Below are 23,676 nucleotides of genomic sequence, written 5' to 3' on the forward strand. Positions count from 1 at the left end.
TATAAATACATTTGGATTGTAAACACCAGGGAGAAAGTACAGTTTGAGCAAATGGCCAACACTGGCACCAGAACAAATGGATACAAGCTGGGCTGTGAATAAATTGAGGCTGGAAATAAGAAGAAATTTCCATATCGTTAGAGCGGTGAGATTTTGGAACAGTTTTCTTCTGGAATTAATGGGACAAAAAAAACCCTAAGGGCATTTTAGGTGGGCACTCAGGTTATAAGAGGGAGTATTTCTTGTGTAGACTGCCCCAGGCATGGGCTTTGACTTGGTCCATACCAGCTGTAATGTTGCTGTGGAAGCAAAACCAATAAACTGTTTTGTGTTTTTTTTAACCCTATGTGACACCTCAAGGAAACACGTTCTGATGAGTGCAGTCTTTCTGATTGGTGACTGCTAGATGTAATCTCCAAAGGACTTGTTTGTACCACTAAAATCAAGGAGTTTTGTGTGTGTATAATCGTTTATAAGATCAGAGCCTACAGCCCTTCTTTGAATTATTTTGTAGCCACATTCTTTAAGGATGTGTAATTTCTAATTTTTTTGCAGTTCTTACCCTTACAAGCAAATCCAAATTCTGCTCAAAGCATTCTGGTCTTTATCTGACTTAGAACTGGGGTTACCAATCCAGAAACACCTGTTGAAATAGCATAAGTAGCTTCAGTAAGAATAGCAGCAATAGCTTCAGTATTCTTTCACTTTTATGGAGCTTGTTTTTATTTTCTTTTAAAATTTTTATTCGTGTATTTTAATTTTACAAATTACTGCTGCAGATCTTGGGTTCCAACAGTTGTAATCCTCTGTGTGCGAGACTGTGGTTTGCTGCAGTAGTTCTTTTTAAACGATTTGCGTTGATGTTGATTATTGTTACTGATCTTGCAGTACCCTGGAAAATGTTCATATGAGCAGAAATAACTAAGATTACAGAATCTGTACATGTACCAAAGTCTATTGAATAAGAAATTTAGAGCCCCTGCAGAACTTTTATGTGAAGTGCGTCATAGGAACCTCTTGAAGTCATTATAGCTAGCTTAGATGTTGAAATGATTTGTGCATGTTTTGTATCTCATAGAACGATAAAGGATATTAGGTAGTGCATTGAAGGTGGAAACAGAGAGAAGTGTTCCGAAGAAGTGAAATTGTCCAATTTGCATATAAAGAGAAAATATTTTCTGCTTTCTGAACAATAAACGTGTATCAGCTGTGTAGGGTGCAGTGTCACTGCTTGTTTGGTAGCAGAATTCGAAACTGCTGGGCATGGTGTGCTAGGCTCTCTTCCCCCTCTCCACACCCCTTCCTCTTAACCTTTCTTGAGTAGGTTGGATGCACTCTAATATAATTTGAAAGATATTCAGACCTTTCAGATCCTGTCTATTTTTGCTTTTTTGGCGCGTTCTCTCACAAGTTTTTTTTCTTTCGCAACATTTTTGCTTTGATACAATTTCTTATTTCTTAGAGGTGCGTTTTTTTCTCGATAACGTCTAGTTTGGCATCTCAGTTGTAGCAATTAATATGACATCTGGTTTTCTATCAGTGAGAGCTTAGACAGTTGCAGTATCAATAAACTAAGGGACAAACACTTTGTTCTTCTGTATGAATTGACAGATTTCAGTCTCTGTGGTCTAAGGGTTTTGTAATGATTACTGAATGTTTTCTGTTCAGGTATGAAGTGGTTTGATAGCGCAGTTGTCTAAGGGTTTTGTAACGATTACTGAATGTTTTCTATTCAGGTATGAAGTGGTTTGATAGCGCAGTGAATGCCTGTACCACTGTGTGTGTGGTGAAGAGAGATTGCTCTGTGACTCCATTCAAAACTGAATGTCAGCTGCCTAAGCATAAAAATACTTACTGTTTAAAGTGAGTGCTTGCTCCCATGTTGTGTTTCATCTGCACGTGCAGATGCAGTCCAGTGATGCTTGTACTTAGAGTTCGATACTGTAGAGCATCTCCTGTGAAATGAGAAGAGTTTTCCCTCTTAATAAGAACAAAAATACAGGTCACTTAGTTCTTCTAAAGCTAATCTTACTGTGCTAGAATGGATACATCATATGAGAAAGACTAACAAGAGGCTGGAAGATGTTTGGAGAAATAACCTTTGAAAAAAAAGACCTGGATTTAATGCTTTTACAGTCTTTTTATACCTGAAAATGTGTATATGTGATGAAGCTGAGATTCTATGAAAGAAAAAAAAAAAATGAGTATTTTTTCTTCCATTTTATTTATAGGTACTAAATGAAGCAGTGGGTGCACTGATGTATCATACTATCACTTTAACACGAGAAGACCTGGAGAAATTTAAAGCACTTCGAATAATTGTCCGAATTGGCAGTGGTTTTGATAATATTGACATCAAATCTGCTGGAGATTTAGGTATGACTATTAAAGACATTATTTTACATCTTACACTTGCCTCCAGAAATCTGATAGCGTCTAAGTCTTTCCATTAATGGTTTCTGTATAATTTATACTAACATAGTATGTAAGCTGTATAATTTTCTCATCAAAGTGTTTAAAAATCATTATGGAGATACTAGCATTAGTTAATTAAGTGATAATATTAACAGTTTTGTGACAGGATGATGATCTGCCTGTTCAATATAAACTCAAGGAGTAAGGTCATAATTTTTCATCTCTTTCTTTTTTACCCCAATTGTATATTTTAACTACTACTGCTGTAATCCAATCACAAAATATAATTCCATCAGCATGGCATACTACTTCTGTTTGAATAAAAAATGAGATCATTATCAACTGTCTGAGACTTAATTTATGATGCATGAGATTTAGTACTAAACCACTCCATAAAATAGAAATATCGATTTTATAGGAGAATCAGTTGTTGCTGCTTTAAAATAAATTCACATACTGGAACTATGAAGAGATGGTGCTTAGTGTTTCACTGTAAAAAAGAAACAATCTGATTTTTACTTTTCGTTCTTTAGGATAAACCATCTCTTACCTATAATCTACAGGTCAAACTACCACTCGGAATAAACATCTACATTTTCTTTGTTTCTTTTCTAAGATTGACGTGACCAAGTATGTTTCCCATTATGCTCTACGAAGATCTTGGAAACATTTGTTTCAATGTGACAATGCTTAGTCCTAGTAATAACCCCATTGATGTAATGAGGAGCTGTAATATGGTCTGTTTATCAGTAAATGATAGTAAAATAATTACCTGTTTCTAATGGCGGTGTAGTTTGCGCAGCAGGCAGAGGCTGACAACTTCTCTGCGAGTTTCTATAAAGAACAGATCAGGTCTGAAAGCATGCAAGGCTGTGTTCCTACATACTGTAACTAGTGCCACAGTTAGGCACGTGCCCCAAAAACCACGTATATATATAGGGATTGGCCTGGTGTAAAATCCTAGCTCAAAAGCCAAAACCTAGGTACAGATCAAAGGCCCTTCCCAGTCAGGAGTCCAATTTCTGCAGGAAATCCCTGATAAGAGGATTTGCAGGTTTATTGGCTGTTCTGCAAGTCTCTATGCTGGATTGTAACCCAAGCTTATAATTTAAATGCATCCTCATAATTCTTCAAGCCAGAGTACACCAGATTTGGGAAATTCTCATTCGTATGAAATACTAAATGGCCACATTCCTAATCATTCCGTTGCGATGTTGTGATTAGACTGTTAGGATCCATCCCGTTCGTGCATTCCAGTATTTACATAATACAATTGTCCACTTTATCAAAAGCCAATAAATGCTGGAAGGTTTACGGCGTAAAATCTCTGATTTTAATATTTAGGGTGAAATGGTTGGAATTAAATACTAACTCAATCACTTTCCGTTTGTTGAACTAGTACAAATAATGTGCATCTCAAGGAGGTAATATGAGAGTTAATTACTCTTCATAAAAAGCTTTGATTCACTCTTGAAATACAGTGTGGAGTTAGACCATAAAGTCTGACATATTCCTGAACTTCCGTAGTAACTTTTGGAGTTATTTTTCTTAGAGCTGGCTCATGGGGTTGTTACCAGCTTTTCCTATTAAGTATTATTTTCAAGTTAGCACTTTTACTTTTCTTAAAATGCATGAAAACGTATGTTTCTTGGATAAAATCTTTACGATCTGGTCTGCTTTTTCTCCACTTTATTAATTGTTGACTAGAAAATATGTACAAGTTGTGAGTGTAGCTGGATGCAAGTGAAGTGGGAGTAAAGGTGATGCCCACTGACTTCTGCATTTTTCAGCACTGAACCTATGCGCAAGATCACTGAAAGCGGTGGGAAAAGGGAAGGGAGCATAGAAGCGATGGATATGAGATGAGTGTGTGCTATCTTTTCCTATGTGAAATGACTCTTTTCTTCATATCCTTGCCTCTCTCTTGCTGCTTTTTGTAGTTCACCATGTCTCTGCCTTTCAGAAATTAGCTGGTTTTAAAGTTGCGGGGAAATAGGGAAAAAGAAATTCCTACAGTTTAGGAGAGAAATTATCTGACTTTTGTTCCCCAAGTTTCCTAAGGAAACCTATTGGGGAGGAAGGTATAATGTGAGTTCAATTCCTTATTTCTCTTCCCAAATATGTAACATAACTATTTAAGCTCCTTTTAAAGCATTATTTTTTTGATGCCAGCTATCAGGAGACATGCTTGTTAAATTTGTTTTGCCATCTAAAACCTGCATTTTTGCTCCATGAAAAAGACTTTTTGTATAAACAAATACAGCTGTTTAATATGATGCACTTAAAGGGATAGGGATGTTATTTTTCAGTCTTGTACTTTTCCCCCACTTGTGCTTTTTTTCCTATTTTAAAAAGTGGTGCGTTTCTTACTACCATTGATGTTAGCAGGATGCCAAGATTAATATTCCAGCAAATGATGCTGTTTTATCTTTGTGTAAGTCTAAGAGCAGTGACTCAGCAGACACTATATCTTTACAGCAAAGAAAAGAAAAATAGTTCTGCAGGTTCCTTAATGTTGATTTTTACTGATCTAAAGAAAGCTGTAAAACAGTGCTGGGCAGCAGAATGAAGGCATTTGTAGAACACAGATAAATACGGTATGAGCTTATTATTTGTCAGATTATTGTTATTACTATTATTGAAGAGAATGCTCTTTCTTCCTTGCTTCATAAGATATACTGGTGTTAGCTGTGGACTCATTGAATATTAATTTATGTAAAAACCCAAACAACTAGACAGTATTAGGGTGCTTTTTAGTATACAAAACACTTTTTCTCTACCATGAAATTATACTGTATACTGTTTGTGATCTCAGTCAGCAGAACTGAGACACAAACATTTGTGGGAGCTGATAATTAGAGAGAGAACATGTAGTAAATAGAAAGAATGAAGAGAGACGAGTCAGAAGGGACACACACTTTTTCAAGTAAACATTTTGCTTAACTGCTGTATATTGAGTACTGGAAGGTAAAAAGCAGAATAGGATAACTTGCATGCAATTACAATCATGTTGCCTGTTTCTTTGAAGTAAAAAAGGAATATTGAGAGTCTTGAATCAATCCACCTTCCACAATTGTCTGTGGAAATCTGTAACGGTCTTTTAGCTGCTTGACGTTACGCACTTTTCAGCTAGTAACTTTTCAGCTATTAGGAGCATGGACTTAATTTTGCGTTATCTTTACATGCCATCCAGAAGCAGATTTTATATTTCCCTATTGACAATTAGATGGTTTGTCTCTTTAATTTGAGGGACCTGGAAAGGGCTTGGATTCTGTGTGTTGTAATTCTACAAATCCGTGTGCAACACGAAACAAATTGTCCCTCCCTTTGTTGTGATTACCTATACATGAATTGGAATTACTAATAGTCATCCTATGAGGGCTTTATAAGAGTTGATGTCATTATAAATTACTTTATCTTTTTTACAACTTGTATAGATAGCTTTTGGGAGAGTATGTGCTCAGTGATGGGAAGCTAACTCACACAATTAAATCTAAACAATGATCATTAATCGCACTGTTGAGAGCACAGCAGATTTCTCTTTGCTATTCAAAACACCTAGCGCAGTGTGCATGTAAAACGCTTACCAAGACTTGTGTTCTGAACTACCTGACATCTTCAGTACTTTCCTTTTTTGGTTTCAGTGGATTGTTTACTGCTTGCCTTAGTTTGCAAACACAATAAATAGTAATAAAAAATGATAAAAAAATAAGTTTGAACATATTTATCAACTATTATGTCAAGTATTCTGTCTGTCATTACAGTCAGAAACTTAGTATTTGTGCAAAACAGGTGTTGAAATATCTGTAAATCTAAACATCATACTCCTGAATTGCTGTTAAATGGGAAAAAGTAAGAAACGTTTGGCAACTGGTATCCTCTCCCCTCATTCTTCGCAGGGATCGCAGTGTGTAATGTGCCAGCTGCCTCGGTAGAAGAAACGGCAGATTCTACCATGTGCCACATTCTGAACCTGTACAGGCGAACCACCTGGCTTCACCAGGCTTTGCGAGAAGGCACGAGAGTACAAAGCGTTGAACAGATTCGGGAGGTGGCTTCTGGAGCTGCCAGGATCAGAGGGGAGACCTTGGGCATTATTGGATTAGGTACGTTGGCTTGAGAGGTGGTTTAATACTCCTCGCCTTCCGTTGCTTTAAAAAAATTATGAAGATTTGAGCTATCAAAATGGAACGCTTAGTTCACTCCTTTCCATGTCAAGCATTCTGTATAATACCTCTTCATTCCTGGTGTTTGTGTGTCTCAAATGTTTTCCCCTTAGACATCATCATTTCCCTCAGAAAACTTATTTTCTTGTTGATATTCTCTCAATTCATTGAATTTCTGTACATCTTTCTGTTGCTGTATTGCCTGGTGTCAGGCACACTCGTTATAAGAGGAGACACCATCACTTCCCTTTTCCAGGACAAGGATCTTGCTACTTCAACCCGGTGTCACATGTATATGTTGTATTTCTCTTCCATTGTCGTATCTGGTTCTGTTTGTGCTTTTTTCCTTTTACTGTTTTTAACATATCTGAAAAGTCTTTGCTGCAGTAACAGCCTGCAGAACAGTTATTTCGTGCATTTGGTTGAGCTGCATCTGAAATTGTATTTCAGCTCAAATGAGAGGAAAAATATATGCAAGAAAGTTTGAAATGTTTCCAGAGCTAACAAAATCACCTACTTACCTCTCTGAATGGCCCTAAATGTGGTTCAGCATCTAACAGATGGACAGGCTTGCTTGAGATGAATTAATTACTGTCTGTTACAGAAGTAGAGAGGAAAAACAAGCAAGTCAGTTTCTGTATAAAAATTATTCAGTCATGTGCTTGTCTTATCAAAGATCTGATAGATTGTAGATGTAATTGCTGTGGTATTCATCCACAGGAATTAATAATATGATTTTGACAACAAGGCATCATACTTAAATGACTGTTCCAGTTACACATTGCTGTCAAATAACTCAAGCCATGAACTCTTACTTTTGGAAGCTGAAAATAGCCTGGCGTTACATAGTACTTATTTAAATGAGTATGCAACACGCCAAAAACATCTTCACAGTCAAAGAATTGCCTTTAAAATACGACTTTCAAAAAGTTAGTCGTGAAGTTGCTTTCTCAAATCTATACCCATGTAATTATGCACCTCATTTGAACACACAGTGATTATTGCACTCACAGTCACAGCATCTGTACATAAATAATAGACAATAACATGCAGTGTTTTAAAAATGGAAATGGATACCTGGTTTTTGAAACTTAAGCCTTGGCTCACATGCTGTTTGCTGGAGATACCGGTCCTGTTGGCATTGCATTTTTTGTGTTGCACAAATTCCAGATAGAGATTAGAAAAAAGTTCATTCATTATTGACTTACTTAAGTGAATTTTGTGTGTGTTGGTTTTGTTGTGAATGACTGAAAAGTGTAGAGAAACAAATGGATAGTCGGATTGCCAATATGTGTGTAAAGCTATGTAAAACGCTAGGTTTTGGTTTTAGTTTTAAAAAGCAAGCCTTTTGTGTGCGTGGTATATTAAAAGGCTAGTAAAATCTGATTTCAAAGGTACACATCTGTAACAGTTATTAACCAGTCATTTTCTCTAGCCTTTTATTGTTCCTATTTGTTTTCCTACAACAGAATATTCACAATTTCAAGGAAAATTTAAGTTTTAAAGTCAGTTTTGAAAACTTCCACTGTTTCTTTTTGTGCATGTATGTGAATAGGCACAACATTTTGATTCTGACCTGTTCTAACAAACTCCTATGAATGAAGAATAAAAATGTAGTCTTAGAAGATGTGGAAATAGGGCTGTACTAGACTTTACATTTGAGCACTTCAGGCACTTAGGCTGTGATATACACTCTTTTCTCCTACAGACCACTTCAAGAGGCTACCTGTCTCTAGTTTCAGACTAAAACGTGTATTTACAACCACCTTCAAAAGCCTGTTGCCTTTAGGTTATGTTTCTCTACTAGTGGCCTCTTCCCACATCTGTAGTTTTTCCTCAATTTATTATTTATTATTTAGACATGTCAACGTCAGAAGTGATGAACCACTAAGAGACTATGAAGTGAATGTATTGCACACAAAATAAACAATTCTCATCATCTGTTACTAAGTCCTTCTTTTCTCTAGTTCTGTGTAGTATCCGTGTTTCTGTCCTTTTCTCGTTAATGCGCATCTGAGATCATCTCATATCTCAACCACAGCTATGTTTCTCTATTCTTGTCTTAAACATGTGGTCTCTTCAGCAGTGGGTTGCTTAAATTTATCACTTTGCTGCTGCAACAGCTAACTCCAGGCCTTCTTCACATCTGTTCCTGGGCTTTTCTCTTGTTTTGCCAAAGAGAAACACCCTAGCTCTTGCCTATCTCTGTGCTAGGGAATGACTATGTCATTCCCTCCAGAGCTTCAGCTACTCACTTCCTTATCCACTGGTCTAGCCAAGTTTCATGACTCACTTGCCTTTTTCTTTCCATCACCCACTCTCTTTTCTTTGCCTCCTCTCATGCATATTCCTGCTTTGACACTTGGTCTATCCTGCTTAATCCTATTACTCCGTGCTCCTCCTTTAAAGTTAACCCCATCTCTCATCCTCTGGTTGTATTGAGCTTGAAGATAAGCAGAGACTCAACAGCATAATGCCTCCTTCATGTGCTTGTTGGATACCATCCGTCATTGTGGTGTTGTTTGGTTAGCCTCTGAGCTCCTTAGGGCAGAGCCTGTGTTTCTTTCTGTCTTTATGAAGTGTGTGATTCTTTGAGCCTTACATAAATAATAATATCACATCGTTAAACAGCTGTCTTTGTCACTTTTAATCTTTATTACTATCCAGTGTCCTATATTTCAAGTGATGCATCACAAGCTCAGATAGTAAGCCCTGCATTTAAAAAAAAAAAAAGCTATCTTTTCACCTTATATCTAGACATTTAGGATTTTTTTTTTAAAGGAGAATATTTATGAGCAGCAGCATGTAAGTACTTGGATGAATAGATAGCTGGACCTGGTTCTGCTGTAATGATAGTTTTACAGCAGTGAAGGCAGTGAAGTCACACTCCCTTCCCCTTCCTTCCCAGTTACAAATGCTGATGACTAATAGCTAATGCATTTCCTCACTCGAGAGGTAAAATTCCTCCAAATACATTTGTCTCCACATCATAATGAATGTCATCGCTCAGTTTGTCTTTCCTCACCTGCTATATTCTCTCAACAGTCCCACGATCCTGACTAGATGTTCGCCAAAGTACTGATCTGCATTATCAGAAAATATTAAGGCTTAAGAGTTAGGTGGTATTACCATGCAATAAATGATGTACCCTTAGCAGTCCTACTAGCTCTCGTAATGTGCTCAGCAGGACGTGTAACAAAATGGCACTCTCCACATTTCAGAGTCCTCCAAGAGGATGGAAAAATTACCCAGATTCTCCATTACTGTTGCGTAGACAGGAAAGAGCTGCTAAGTGAAAGCACTTTTTCTTTCCATGGAAGTCTGCAAGCAGGTCATCAACATTTCCACGGTATCGAGGACATTTTGTAAAACTTCGTAATACCAGCATAGGATGCTCATTCTTTGCCCAAGGGCTAGGCGGGGGTCATTGACAACTGCACCTACTATGCTGTCACACTCAAATCAGGTCATTGGCAAGGTCAAGGTCAGAGACCCCTGCAAACTGGGTGACCTGGATGGGGGGGAGTAGATGGGTCAGAATGTAACAGGAGACCCAGGCGTTTGCGATGAGTCTCTCTTCACAATTCTGGTGTCACTGAAATGATACATGGGCTTTGCTAGAGCTTTATATAAATCTCTAATTTCTAAAATAGGCTTTTGTTGCTTTCTGCTTTTTTTTGCAATTGTATGCAACACGCATTTTCTGCATTCTTCCCACACTACAGACCAAGAAGTTCATTTGATATTTTGAACTTCAGAATTTCCCTGGAAGAAGCCATGAATATTCATAGCAATTGTATATGCTTTTAAGATAGAGTTGTCCCGAAGGTGGGATGCTTTGTGTGCTGTTCTGTTGTTCTTGATGTGCTGAGGTAGGTTTTGAGCCCTCATACCCAGGAGAGTCTTATATAACTGAAGTTTTTCAGGAAAGGAAAAGAACATCATAGGTTTGTGGTTGTACTATATTGTTGGGCTGTAGTTTAAAAAGCAATTGTCACATTATGTGTGTCTACCTATGTATTTGTCGAACGACTAAGACTAAATATGAATTGTCAATTGCGGAAGAGTTTTATCCCATAAAATAATTGTAATAGGACAATTCTGGCTAGAAGTACACGTATGTTTCAGAAGGAAACTTTGCGCACATTGAAGAAGTCTTTGGTTTATTAGCCTGGTTGCAATGAATGGAAAGCGTAGCTTTAACTAGAGAGCCTGTTGTAAGAGATTTCACTGTCGTGAATCCCCTCAGGTATTAGTGTTGTAAAGAGTGTAAAAAAGAACAGATGACAGAATGTTGCATGTGAAAATGAATGGAGCTGGAGTAAAAGCGATATGCTTCGTTTAAAAAAAAAAAAAATGTTTACAGTTGTGTGACTGATTCCTTGAGCTGTGAACGTGCCAAAATTTGAAAATAATACAGTGTTTGTGCTGAAAATTGTCTCATTCAAGTTTATGAAAAACAGCTTGGAAAGCAAACAAATAACATGTATGCAAGTATTGAAATAAAAGATTTTGAAGAGTATTTTAACTTGGCATCCCCAAAGAAAAGCAGACAGCCCCCATCAGATTGACATACTGTTTAATATTCCAAGCACATCTGTCACTAAGCACTGCAGAATTGCTGTGTTCAGGTTAAATGATCAACAAAAAACCTTTCTTCCTGTGGCTTCTTAAGTTTATTCAAAGAGAAACTGAAAAGCAAGGGAAATCCCTTCAAGCACAATAGGGAAGAGACGGGATTTCCCTGTGTTAATTTGATGCTTTTTTGAACAAATTCAGATGTTACAAAAGAAAACTTGTTGACTTTTTTTTTTTAAAACGAGGCATAATTATTATGGTGTGTCTAGTGATGCTTTTGAAATGTCTTTATCTAACATTTGTAATACTCTAACACAAGCGTCTAGTGCGTAGTCTTCTAACCTGAGAAGTGTGTTAGTTCTCGTTCTTCAAATTACCCTTACTCACCAGATGCACTCATTCACTTTTTTTCTCTGGGTTTTACTGGTAGCGTGTCAAAGGGGAAATCACACCTCCTGATACATGTGGCATGGAGTCATGCCCAAACAGCAATTTCAGGCACATATCTAAAATATGACAGTAAGGAAAGTGGAAGAGAGAAAAGCTAAGGTCAATGTGAATACCGCACTCTTCTTAACTAGGCGCTGTATGGTGGACTGTATTTATTCATCATTTAGGTAGATGGATACAAAATTTTTTAAAGCCTTAGATGACAGGATTCTTGTAGGTATTTTAATGCTGAAAAGATATTACTCAAAATGAAAGAAAATATTAGTTCAGAAAGGAGATTCCATGCATTGAGAGTGGTTGAGCCTCAGATTAAACAAATTATCTTTTATTGCATCCATTTTTGAGGATTAATTTTATAGCTTTTTATTAAAGCCAGCTGGTCCGACATGGGTAAGAATAAGTCCTTGGCAGGATGTGTTCACAAGCAGTAGTGTTTTACCATAAACAGGCCCAGCAGGCAAGCCCTTGTATTACACAGATTATTGCAGATTACGTGACATCTTCTGGCATTTCAGATCTCGGGTTGCAAAAGGTGCAAGCCTCCTGCTTTGTTTTGAACAAGGCAATGTGAAACAGCCCAGATGTAACATTTCTGATCTTAGTGATGATTTCTAGTGGAATGGGAGCCGCCTCTTTTTTATCCTCTTCCAGTTGCTGTACAAAACAGTATGGTTTGATACAAGCATTTGCAATAGGAAGGAGGCGGCTACCTTACACCAGCTGCTTCACATCTGTTCTCATTGCATGTTTATCTTGTTCTAGGGCGTGTTGGGCAAGCAGTAGCACTACGTGCCAAAGCCTTTGGCTTCAGTGTGATTTTCTATGACCCATACCTCTCAGATGGCATGGAGCGTGCTCTGGGACTGCAGCGGGTGAGCACTTTGCAGGACCTGCTGTTCCACAGTGACTGTGTTACCCTACACTGCAACTTGAATGAACACAATCATCATCTTATTAATGACTTCACCATAAAGCAGGTAATAATCTCTGTGGGTGCCCTCCACACCAGTGCTGGTGGCTGACACTGTATAGTGTTTGTTTATGTTTGTAAACAGGCAGATTCTCATTTGAAACACATTTCTTTCCCTTTTGCTACTTCGAGATCAAGCAGGTTTATAACTGATTAGGAATTAGCTGGTGGCTTACGTATTGTTGTCTTAATTGTCTTTTTTGCTCAGTAACATTTGTGGGAATAATTTGCTCTTCTTAATGTTGCTCAGATTTAATGAAGTTGCATTTATGTAAAAGCACTTTTTCTATGTCTTCTAGTAGCTACTTCCTTTACCTGTGTATTTCAGGTAGCAATTCTGCCTTTCATTCTTGTTCCTCAGTTTGAGTTCTTTAGATGCAATTTAAGGATTATGACTAAATGGCTCCCCCCTGTGCTCAGTCCTGATGCTTGCAGAGCGCTTCATGAATGGATTGTATTTAGAGCATTGCATTATTTGGAAAAATAATGTTTCTTGGAATTAGTACTAACCTCTCCCTAAAGTTTTAGGTAATATTAAAATAATTTCAAAATCTAGGTGTAGTAACTGCTCTGTTATTGACTAATCTGATAGTAAGCTTTTTCATTAAATGTCTAGCTTCTGAGTCTGACCTCAGTGTAGGTAACAGCAAGAAATAGAATGTTGAGATGTAAGAATGTAAATAGTGTACAGGAAAGAAACTCTAAGATATAACAGCTGATTTTGCTGTTTTTTGTATATGTAGTGTTTGTATGTGTTGGTAACAATGACAGTAGCACTCTTTTGCAGTAAAATGATTGCTTGCCTTCTGAGGAATAGTTTGCACCTACTACTCTTGAACTTTAGGAGAACTGAGGTAATTACTGAACGTGTTCCACAGTCTTGTAGGATCATGGCAGAAAACCGATGATATAACACACTTCTTGATTTGAGAGTTTAGGGATTTGGCAGATCCATCCCTACATAAAATCGGGGTTTGGGATTTAAAACTCTAAAAAATTAAGAAGTTTAAAATGTAAATCTCTAAGAGAACAGAGCTCTGTCACCCTGCCCTGAACGTTCTCTTTTGTTCTGTGCTGAGGTACATTTAATGGTTATTACATGGTTAGATGTCTTTGCAAGCAGACATCTAGACCCAAACAGAATTACATGGAATTCAGTGGGACCGTCTGGAGGCTTAGCAGTGGTCACTCATTATACAGTGGACTGTAAAACTTGGGCCAGTGTGTCACGGGAAGTTTTTCAGTGGAGGTGGATAAATGCGATGAACTTTGGAGAGGGCTTAGTGCATTAATCAGAGAAACAGATGAAACAAAACAGACTAAAACTGCGTGATACCATCTGAAATGAAATGCATATAATAAAGTCTGTACTGGAAAGGATGTCGTAAGCATTCATCTTGCTGTTTGTTATCCTTCATGATTAAAGCAAGGATTAAAAAGTTAGAAGATAGTTCTTGCTTTGGGTAAAAGTTTGGATGAAGCAGTCTGTATAAACAGCTGATGTGAAAACCGTAAGATTGTAACACCTCTGGCTGCTTAGGTTGCATAGAGCAGATCTTCTGAATATGTATCAAAAAGAGCAGAATAGGTTTTTTTAGGCTGACGGATGTTAGATTTGGCCTAAAATTTTTAGAGAGCATTGCATGCCACTTTTGTCCAATATTGCATGCTCATGTAATAACCAGTTTTTAAACAAAGTACAGAGAAGTATGGTGCATCTCATTTCACCAGTCTCACCCTGAATTTTATTTAGAATCTGAAATTACATAACAAAATGTCTTTGAAAATTTGGTGTCAGTCTTCTCTTTCGGTAGCTTTTCCCTTTAATTAGTCAGCATTCTGCCTAGCCATTGTGCTTGGCCTTGTAGACCCAGAGTAGCTCAGAGAAGTGTTTCAGGCTTGTGTTTATTGAACCCATGGTAATCAAGTGCTCTTAAGAGAATCTGAGGTCATCTTTAGTTTTACAGATTTGAGAAAAAGACGCTGCAATTTAAACGCAATACATTTTTAAAGCAGCTGTGCAGGTTTAGTGTAGGTGAATTTAACAGCCGTCAGCAGTTCTAGCTGTGAAGCTCTTTCAAGCTTCCACCCATTGTTAAGGGTCATCTCCAGCTGCATCCACCCTTATAGTTTATCATGAGTCACATAATTCATTCCCACTAGAATGCATTTATGCAGCCATGTTCTGTTAGATTTGGACTTGTCTTAGTAGTAGCTGTAGAGTTTTTAAAATAGTCCTAAAATGAAAACTCAAGCAAGGTTATTAAGATTGAACAGAAAATTTTGGCAGGGTTCACTTTGATTAAAATTTTCAAGTCCTTCAAAGGGCATATAAATACACTAAGCTATATTTAAAACTCAAATTATCTATTTGCAAGAGCACAGAAATAGGAAGGGTACATGAGCTCCCGCAAGCCTATATGGCGTGTCTGCACAGCAGGTGTGATTGTCACTTGGGTGAGCCCTCCTGTGCTAGTTTTGATCTAGTTCTGACAGCTGACTTAAGTAGTGGAGATGCAGTGATGGTTCCCATCAGGAACGTCTTGTTGTTACTAGACCAGCTTAGTATCATGCCACCATTTCTTCACTGTTCCAATTCCCAAATTAATTACATAAAACTGGAAGAAGTATCCCTTAGTTGTGCTCTTACAAGTGGACTTTGGTTTTGGTATACAGACCAATAGATGGCTCTCCTGTAAGCCCAAGAGTCTGCAAATGGAGAGAGCCAGGGCCACACTAAACCTAGTGAGTTGGCCAGGAGAATATGGTGGTTATTTTTCTTATAACCCTACTGCAAGCATATGCATGTTAATTGTTTAGTATTTCCTATGATCTCAGGAAAAAAAAATTCTCGTAGCTGACTTTCATCCAAACCTCCTTGTTGTTCATGAATTTGGCATTTCGAATCAGTCTTTTAGAGTAAGGATCCATTTACATAAGCTTTAGTTTGACATGTAGGTTTCAAGTAGTTGACTTGGTGTCAAAATGTTGGGGTTTTGTTCTTATGGTGAGAGATGGAGTCAGCACAAAGTGAGATTTTTATCATTCACCTTCGCCATGGTTCCTGCTCTTCACATGCTTACCTTCATGCACAGAAATGCTTCTGAGATCAGAAGCTGTGTTTGAGACATCTGGTAAAGGATGAAGTATTAGGGCATCTGGAAGCAGGATGTAGTAATTTATTTTTTTTCCGTACCATCTCTCTTATTTAAACTGCCACTTTGTTTTCAAGTTGTGGATGTATTATGGTGTAAATTCTTGTAGTTCTCCCCACACCGGTGTCATCTACAATGCTAAACTGCACAATGCACAGCACAGCTTCTCTCCTGGGCACACAGCATTCTCAACCAAATTCATTTTCATGCCTTTTAATTGAATAATATAAAAATTCTTTAGACCTTTATTTGAAAAGTCTCACAGGGAGGAGGAAGCTGAAGTAACAAAAATAAATAAAACATAGATCCACTGTGTTTTGGCAACTAAAGGGAAAAGTGTTTGAAAATCCAAAAGCATTGATTTTTCTGAAAAATTCATGTAGGCTTTTATTTGTGTGAAAGTTGAAAACCACAAAATATGAATTTGTTTAAGAATGTGCTGTAGTTTCTGTCTCATGCAATTTCACAGTGAAATAAAAAGGCATAAAATGATCTGTCACTTTCATATGCACAGTTGTATCTTTTGATCATGTTACTGCACAATATCTGAAACAACGCTTCTATTAAAAGACACTACTTACAAGAACCAAAAGGTTATGAAGTGCTGTGAAATAGCATTTTGTGTTAGAAGCATCACATTTTGTGGTACTTTCCAATGGAAAGGGAAGACAACTGTTACAGGTTAAATCAGCTGAATAGCCTTTGTTGTAATGGATGCTTCTTTTGAGTAAAAAATAATGCCACAACGATTTTATTTCATTTATTTTTATTTCATCATTCTTGTTTTTAACTTTCCCTAGATGAGACAAGGGGCTTTCCTGGTCAACACAGCTCGAGGTGGGTTAGTAGACGAAAAAGCACTTGCACAGGCCCTGAAGGAAGGAAGGATACGAGGGGCAGCCTTAGATGTACATGAGTCAGAACCATTCAGGTGCTTTTCCTTTTCTTTTCTTTTTATTTTGTTCACTTTCTTATTTTTAAGTCTTAGTGCATGATACAATCAACAGCAACAAGTAAATTGAGTTTTCCCTTCATTTGGTAGCTAAATACTCCTTAGTAAAGCAACATGAATCTGTGCAGCACTGGACTAATGCAAATGTAGATGGAGCTTGTGTATGTGGTCAGAAGTGAAAAAAGTGACATCCAAGATTTAATTCCTTGGAAAAAAAAAAATTCAATGGGTTTATTTAGTAGAAATAGCAGGGAGTTGGGTTCAAATCCTGGGCATGGCTTTGTGTCATGGCTTTGAGGGGAGTGCTCCTTTGTCATTGATGCAACTCTGGAGGCAACTAATGTTGATGTCTGAACAGACTCTTTCAGAAGGCAAAGAGTTGAGATTTGGTGTGAGAAATAACTACTTTATGACACCTTTCCAGAGGACAAGACATATCTTTGTCCAGATTGCCTCTGCAGGAAAGCCATAAATGTAACAGGTTGCAAAAAAAGTTAAGATAAGGAAGGTGGTCAGAGTGCAGGTTTTGTTTTGGTTTACCCTTTATCAGGGGAGTAGTAACTCTGCTGTCGTTAGCAGAGCTGGTAGCACAAGCCTTAGATTTTGAATGACACTGAGAAGTCCAGCATTTTAGGCAGAGATGTACCGCTCCCCAAAGTGGCATTGGTATTACGACATCAGCACTCCTAATCAGAAATGAGCCTATTTGATATGTCCTTGAGTCTTGAGCCTGACTTCTGAGTTAGAGTTATGAGAATAGGCTGGTGTAGCTTAGTGCTTGTATGTGACAAGCCTTTTTCAGTTGTTCAGTCTGGGCAGGGAGAAGTGTTAATTTTAACTGGAACAATCCACATAAGTTTTTGAAGAGGAACAGATTCAGGACTTGAGGGCAGGTTGTAAAGACTGGAGAGAGCACAGTCTCTCGTATCAGCTGGGGGCAGAGAACAGAAGCTTTAAAAAAACAGAATAGTATCCTTTTAGGTAGAATTTTTATATCTACTGAGACACAATGCCACATCACAAATATTTAATTTTATTTATGCATACCCTGCATTCATTTACTTCTAAATGTAGTCATTACAATGCAGTAGTGCTGTGCAAAGCCAGAGTCTCAAGGGACTTTCAGCTACATACATTCTTCCCAATTCAGATCTCAGATCTGCACAAGCAGACCGTTGCACCTATAGGAAGCCCCATTTACTGCATGGAGATGCCATCTGCAGAGATTCAGTTGCAGGATTACAGCCACAATTTCCTTTTGCTTCAGTGCTGCATGTCTATCTGATCGCAGCATGCAACTCTTTATTCAAGAGTTTTGCCAGATATTCTGATGTTTATTGAACTACAGATGAAATCTATCATTTTATGAATTATGACCAACTCTGAAAGCACGCTTTTGTCTTAAAATATTTTTTCTCTTGTTGTTACAGTTGACTGTAAGATTATTAAAACTGGAAATAAATAGGAGGAGCGAGTTTCCATTATTTTCAGTTTCTTTACGCTGTATCTGTGATAGCACTTTTACACAGATTCATTTCTTTCCCTGAAAATCAATCTGTAAAGTAAATTTCCTTCTTTCTGTGGAGTTTCTATAAAGGAACAGGAAAGAAAAAATAGTTAAAAATAACAGAAAAAAACCCCTGAATTACCAAAAAAAAAAAGTTGAGGCTGCTGATGGACACACTTCTTATTTGGAAATAATTGTAAGATTTTTTTCTTTAAATGACTGAATGTCACATTGACACTGACTCTTGAGAGAACAGAGCTTTGTTGGCTAATGCAGTAAAAGTAAAACTGTGATGAAACGGACAAATGGAATGACATCCTGATTGATTTGGGTCTTGCTTTATGCATTTCTGCACCAGAACTGGAGTAGCAGTGGCTGTAGTTAGCAATAAGTGCATTGGACAGAAGCTAATGTTGCTACTATACATAGGTTCTACGCTTTGAGTCTATGAGAGGTAATTGTTGCTTATTTATACCATGAATAGTGTATTAAATTAACTGACAGAATTAAAAACAAACCCAACAAGGAATAGAAATGCAAGTCTTTTCTGTTGTAGAAATTAATCTGTGTATGTACAAATCCATCTGGATCCCCCCTTTACCCCCCCAATTTTTTTTTTCATTTGATCTTGTTTTAAATCTTCGTTTAGCTTTAGTCAGGGCCCCTTGAAGGATGCACCAAACCTGATCTGTACCCCACATGCAGCCTGGTATAGTGAACAAGCCTCAATTGAGATGCGGGAGGAAGCAGCACGAGAGATCCGAAGGGCGATCACAGGTACTAACTCACTTTATTAGCTCCTTCACTGCGTATTTCTTTTTAACAAACTTTTTCATTCTTAGTCTTGAAAGACGTTGAAAAGAACCAGCCTAAGGTTTTATTTACCACTTCTAGTATTTGGAACATAGAAATGAGCAAATACCCACTAAGTCTGTTCTCAGAACTGGAACAGATCATTTTGGAGGTTCACTGCAATTACAAAGCGAAGGCAGGCACTGCAAAATAAGTACTTCTTCCATACAACAGAAATATACTTATATATGAAAAATCTGCTTATTTTTTTGTCGCATGTAAATAGTACCTATTTGATGGGTTTGACTGCAAGTCATCTAGATATTGCTGGTATCCTTTCATAGATTTTCCTAGATGCCCCCTTATACTTGTCATGAGCAGTTCTGTTTCTTTTATTCTTTTTGGCTCCTTTGTATTTTCCAAAGTTCATCCAAATTTGTCTTAGAGGACAGTCTGGAATTTCTGTGTCCTTAAGGCTGTAATGTTCAGAGAGAAAGCATCTAGAGCTTCATGCTGTTGCTAGTAATGCTCATATCTCAAAAACTCATTCTCTATGTCAAAACAAAGTTTTCAGTATTTTGTTGGGAGGGTACTCTCTTTGAGATGTTCCTCTCTTTAAAACATTGCTAAGGAAGTCTGGCATTTTAAAGGGCAAAGTCTCTTTGTTATATAACTACCATGTAATTGTAAACTGTTCACATAAGAGAAAACAGTTATGTCTTGAACATGCACTGCTAATAAATAAAATGAGAAGAGCGAGCCATTTGGCATTGGTTTGAATCCCTTGTAGCCTAAAATAAAAGGAAGGATTTTCATACTGGAAAATGATTCATTAAGCACTAATGTTCTCTCTTTAGTAGGACTTTGCTGTTTCCCCCTTGGCAATATAGACTGAATGCTCTGCAGACATGAAGGGCCATCTGTGTCACCTTGAGAGTAGCTTAGTGCCAACACATTGCTCTGCTATACAAAAAGCACTAGCAGTAGCCTTTCCTGTCTCTTGTGCCTGGAGAGGCTGGGCAATTTACTTTCATTTATAGCCTGTGCAGAAAGAAGAGTTTCCTCTGGATGGTGATTAAAGGCATCTCTTAAACTCCTGATCTGACTTGCCCTTTACAGGGCTATTTCTCTCTGTTTTAGAGGGGACCTAAAGAGTCCGACCATCCATTTGCTCAATTGGTCCTTGTGCTTATACTCTGGAAGAACTCTAATAGTACATTCATTAAGTTGTTGTATAACGATTCCCTGCTCCCAAATAGCTCTGGGAGAGATTGCACAAACCAGCATGCGATACCTATGTGGGGGATGATTGATGTGCAAATAAGCATTAATAGGCTACGATCTGAAAACTGAGTAAGAGTCAGCTATACAGAGCTAGTTTTGTGTTAAATATTGTGCAGTAGCCCAAACGTATGTGCCTGGGAAGACAGACCTGTATTTTCTTAAAGTGTGTGATTGTTCTATCAGCGATCTGTGTCACTGATTTGTATTGAAGCTGTCAGCACTTCAGTGTTTGCACATGGTTTGTAGTAAGATCAAACTGAGGCCAATATTAGGGAGGTGAGAATGACATTGAATTGCAGTGAAACAAATGTAGGAAAGATACAGGAAGTGTGGGATAAAGCTGGATATGTGAAAGCCATAGGGGAACACAGAGGAGAGAGGCTGTAGAGAGAGAAACTAATTGGAAAAAGGTGTACAATGAAGGAACTCAGGCTATGACTACCATCTGATGATAAAGATGTTAAGTGGTTCTGCTGTTACCAAAAAGTCAAATGACGTTCTGATGTATAAAATAAAAATAATTAGGCAGAGATTAAATATCTTTAGATATATTTTTGAACATCAAAACATTCAAAGTATTAAATAAGGAGGACCACTGAAAACAGTAATGGAAGAAACGGGAAGGCGAGCATGGCAAGTGAAAAGATCATTCTAAGTTTAAAATAAATAAATAAATACTGTTTTGTAAGGGGAGACTAGTAGAACATGCCTTCAGAAGTTAGCAAAATGGAGAATAAGAGGGGCAAGGAGGAAGACATGATTGCAGTTTAAAAATACTTGAGAAGGACAAACATCAGAAGAAGAAAGATACTGTTTAAATTCATGGACAATTTTGGCAGAAGTTTAGATGGATGCATATTTCAGCTAAATTTAGAAGATGATTTCTAATCAGAAGGGTGGGAATTCACCCCTAATGGGACATGTACCTCATCCTGTGCGATATTGAACTAAGAAGCCCTTTCGGCTCGTGGAAGGAGACGTGGGAAGTTTTAGTGACATAAGCGCAAGTCATGGAGTAACAAGTATTTGATGGTATCCGCTAGACAAAACGCAATTCTGTGAAAAGGCTTTTTTACAGCCCCATTGTGGCCAGGCTGATGGATAGAAAGAGCAGGTAAAGAGTAGTGAAGTCCTTAACTAAAGTTTCAGTAGGAAGTTGGAGACAAAAAGCCTGGATTCTTTAATGATGGAGCACAGTCAGTTTTTGAAACTGTTTCTGGAGTACTGTTGCCGACAGTAGCAGGGGTAGATTCGAACTTACCTCTTTCTACCTCTGTGTGTGCAAATGCACAGTAAGATTAAACTTCAGAAAGGATACATTAAAACAGATGTCAGAAAAAACACAGGCTCCAGTTGATCTCCCGTTGAAATAGGTGAAAATATTCCTGTTGCCATGAAGAAAATTTGTATCGTATCTGTTCGTGTCATTTTTTGCAGGGCTGGAGATGGCTCTGCAGAAGACAGTCAGAGGCTTGTCCAGTATGTGCTGAATCAGGTTGACAGATTTTCCAGTATCTGTGTCTTAAAACTTCAGTTATACTTCAGAGATTAAGCAAAAGTTTTGAAGGAATGAAGAAGGGAGTTTTCTGGTGTATTTTCATTTTTTGTAGGAAGGAAAGAGATGGCTGAGGATTAATACATTATAGTAAATAAATGTGAAGAGCAATTGATACAAAGAAGGGGAAGATCAGAAGGACAGGAAAAAAGTGTCGGTTATATTCAGGTTTATGGCAAAATTCCATTCAGAATCCTACATTCTTCAATAAGTGTTTTTATTGCTATTACATGTGGAGGGAAAAGGAGGAAAGTGAAGTTAAAGACAGAGAGCAGGAGGCTACAGTACTGAATTTGAGTGGCAACCATGCTCTGTACTCAAGTTTTAGCTTCTTGGAAAGCATGAATCTTGTTGATTATGGTTTTATTGAGACCCTGTATGCAAAAGACAGAGAGAGACAGAGAAATGAAAAATATACAGAGCATTTTAACCATTATTAACTAAGTCCCAGACAAAAGGGGAACAGTGAGGATCAAAAATAAGGTCTTAGTGTGATTTTATGTATTGATTTAAATATGAAAATATTTATAACTGTTTTTAACGTAGATACATTAAAAGCATAAGGCTCTTTTTTTTTTTTTTTTTTAAAAATGGTTTTTTATTTCCTCTCCCTCTCCCTCACTTCATCCTAGGTCGTATTCCAGACAGTCTGAAAAACTGTGTTAACAAAGATCATTTGACTGCAGCTACACATTGGGCCAGCATGGATCCCGGAGTTGTTCATCCAGAGCTTAATGGTGCTGCATACAGGTAAGCGTGCTGCAAGTGTAAAAGAAGTACCTCCTCTCCTTAATTCAGAGATAGGTATTCAAGAATAAATAAAAGACCTTCATATTAATAAACGAACTGTTTTTGGATTAGGCCCCAGCTATATTGTTTTCATAATTGTTGCATTCAGGCGAATGATCTTGTTTTGCTAGTTGAAGTCAGTCATGCAGTGCGTTAAGTACATTTCCTTTTCTTATCTTCTTTGTGTGGTTAGTAATACCTGAACAACACACAGTTTTTTGTATATTCAAGTAAAACAACTCTGGTCATCTCTAGTGAGTGCAGTGGAAGTTTATGTTCCTTTTGCTGAAGGTAATGATGCAGCAGTAGGTTACAGAAACACTTTCAATAATAAACTATTGTTACGTGGTTTTGTGGCCTCCAGACACACGGGAGAACAAATCACTCAGCCTGGGTGATTATGAAAATAGGTTTAAAATAGTGTTTTATAAATCATACGTTTAATTTTTAAGCAAAAGCATTTGAGGGACTTGATCTACGTGTTCTCAATCAACTGTGAAAGCAGCTCTTAATAATTAATAGAAAGGGGCAATTTTTTTATATTCTAATACGTACGTTCCTTAGTTGCTTTGTTTGCTTGAGAGTCTTTCTCTGTCCCTTTATCCCTAGCCACTGTTCTAGCAGCAGATTTTTTCTAGTAGCCAGCTTCACATAATTTTTCTTTATGAAAAACCTCTGCAATTTTTTATCTTCCAGTATGGTATTTACTCATAAGTAGGATGAAAGTGGCTGAGAAAGCTACAAACAGCTGCTTCCCTCACTGCCTTGAGGGAAGGGACAGTGCAGTCCTTTCAGTATTTTTTTTATACCTCTTTGTCCTAATCTTTCCGCTGCCATTCTTCATACATCTTTCCAGTCTTTGTCCTTCTTTAGGAGGGCTACCCCATACTTTTAATAGATAGAGGATTTTTTTGTGTGTGTTACCCCATATGAGAACCCAGCTGTGCACTGCTGAGAAGTGAAGTTCTTGTGCCCCAATGACTTCTAACAGTCTCATCAGAAAGTGATGGAGAGATGACAGGGGGGAGCATCACCACCCTCTGCCGTAATCTCCTTATCAGTA

At 37.6% G+C, this 23,676-nt stretch overlaps 1 protein-coding gene across 2 annotated transcripts in view; it reads left to right on the forward strand.

Annotated features, from left to right (window-relative positions):
• CTBP1 (C-terminal binding protein 1) overlaps nt 1-23,676 on the forward strand; it is a 41,016-nt gene that overhangs the window by 11,554 nt on the left and 5,786 nt on the right. For both annotated transcript variants that reach the window (XM_009573781.1, XM_009573782.1), the window contains exons 2-7: nt 2,232-2,376; nt 6,315-6,521; nt 12,372-12,586; nt 16,535-16,665; nt 18,843-18,970; nt 22,457-22,574. In XM_009573781.1, the coding sequence (XP_009572076.1) occupies nt 2,232-2,376; nt 6,315-6,521; nt 12,372-12,586; nt 16,535-16,665; nt 18,843-18,970; nt 22,457-22,574 (944 nt within the window). The remainder of the gene's footprint in view (nt 1-2,231; nt 2,377-6,314; nt 6,522-12,371; nt 12,587-16,534; nt 16,666-18,842; nt 18,971-22,456; nt 22,575-23,676) is intronic.

Source organism: Fulmarus glacialis, unplaced genomic scaffold (assembly GCF_000690835.1).
Source record: "Fulmarus glacialis isolate BGI_N327 unplaced genomic scaffold, ASM69083v1 scaffold9573, whole genome shotgun sequence".
NCBI lineage: Eukaryota > Metazoa > Chordata > Aves > Procellariiformes > Procellariidae > Fulmarus > Fulmarus glacialis.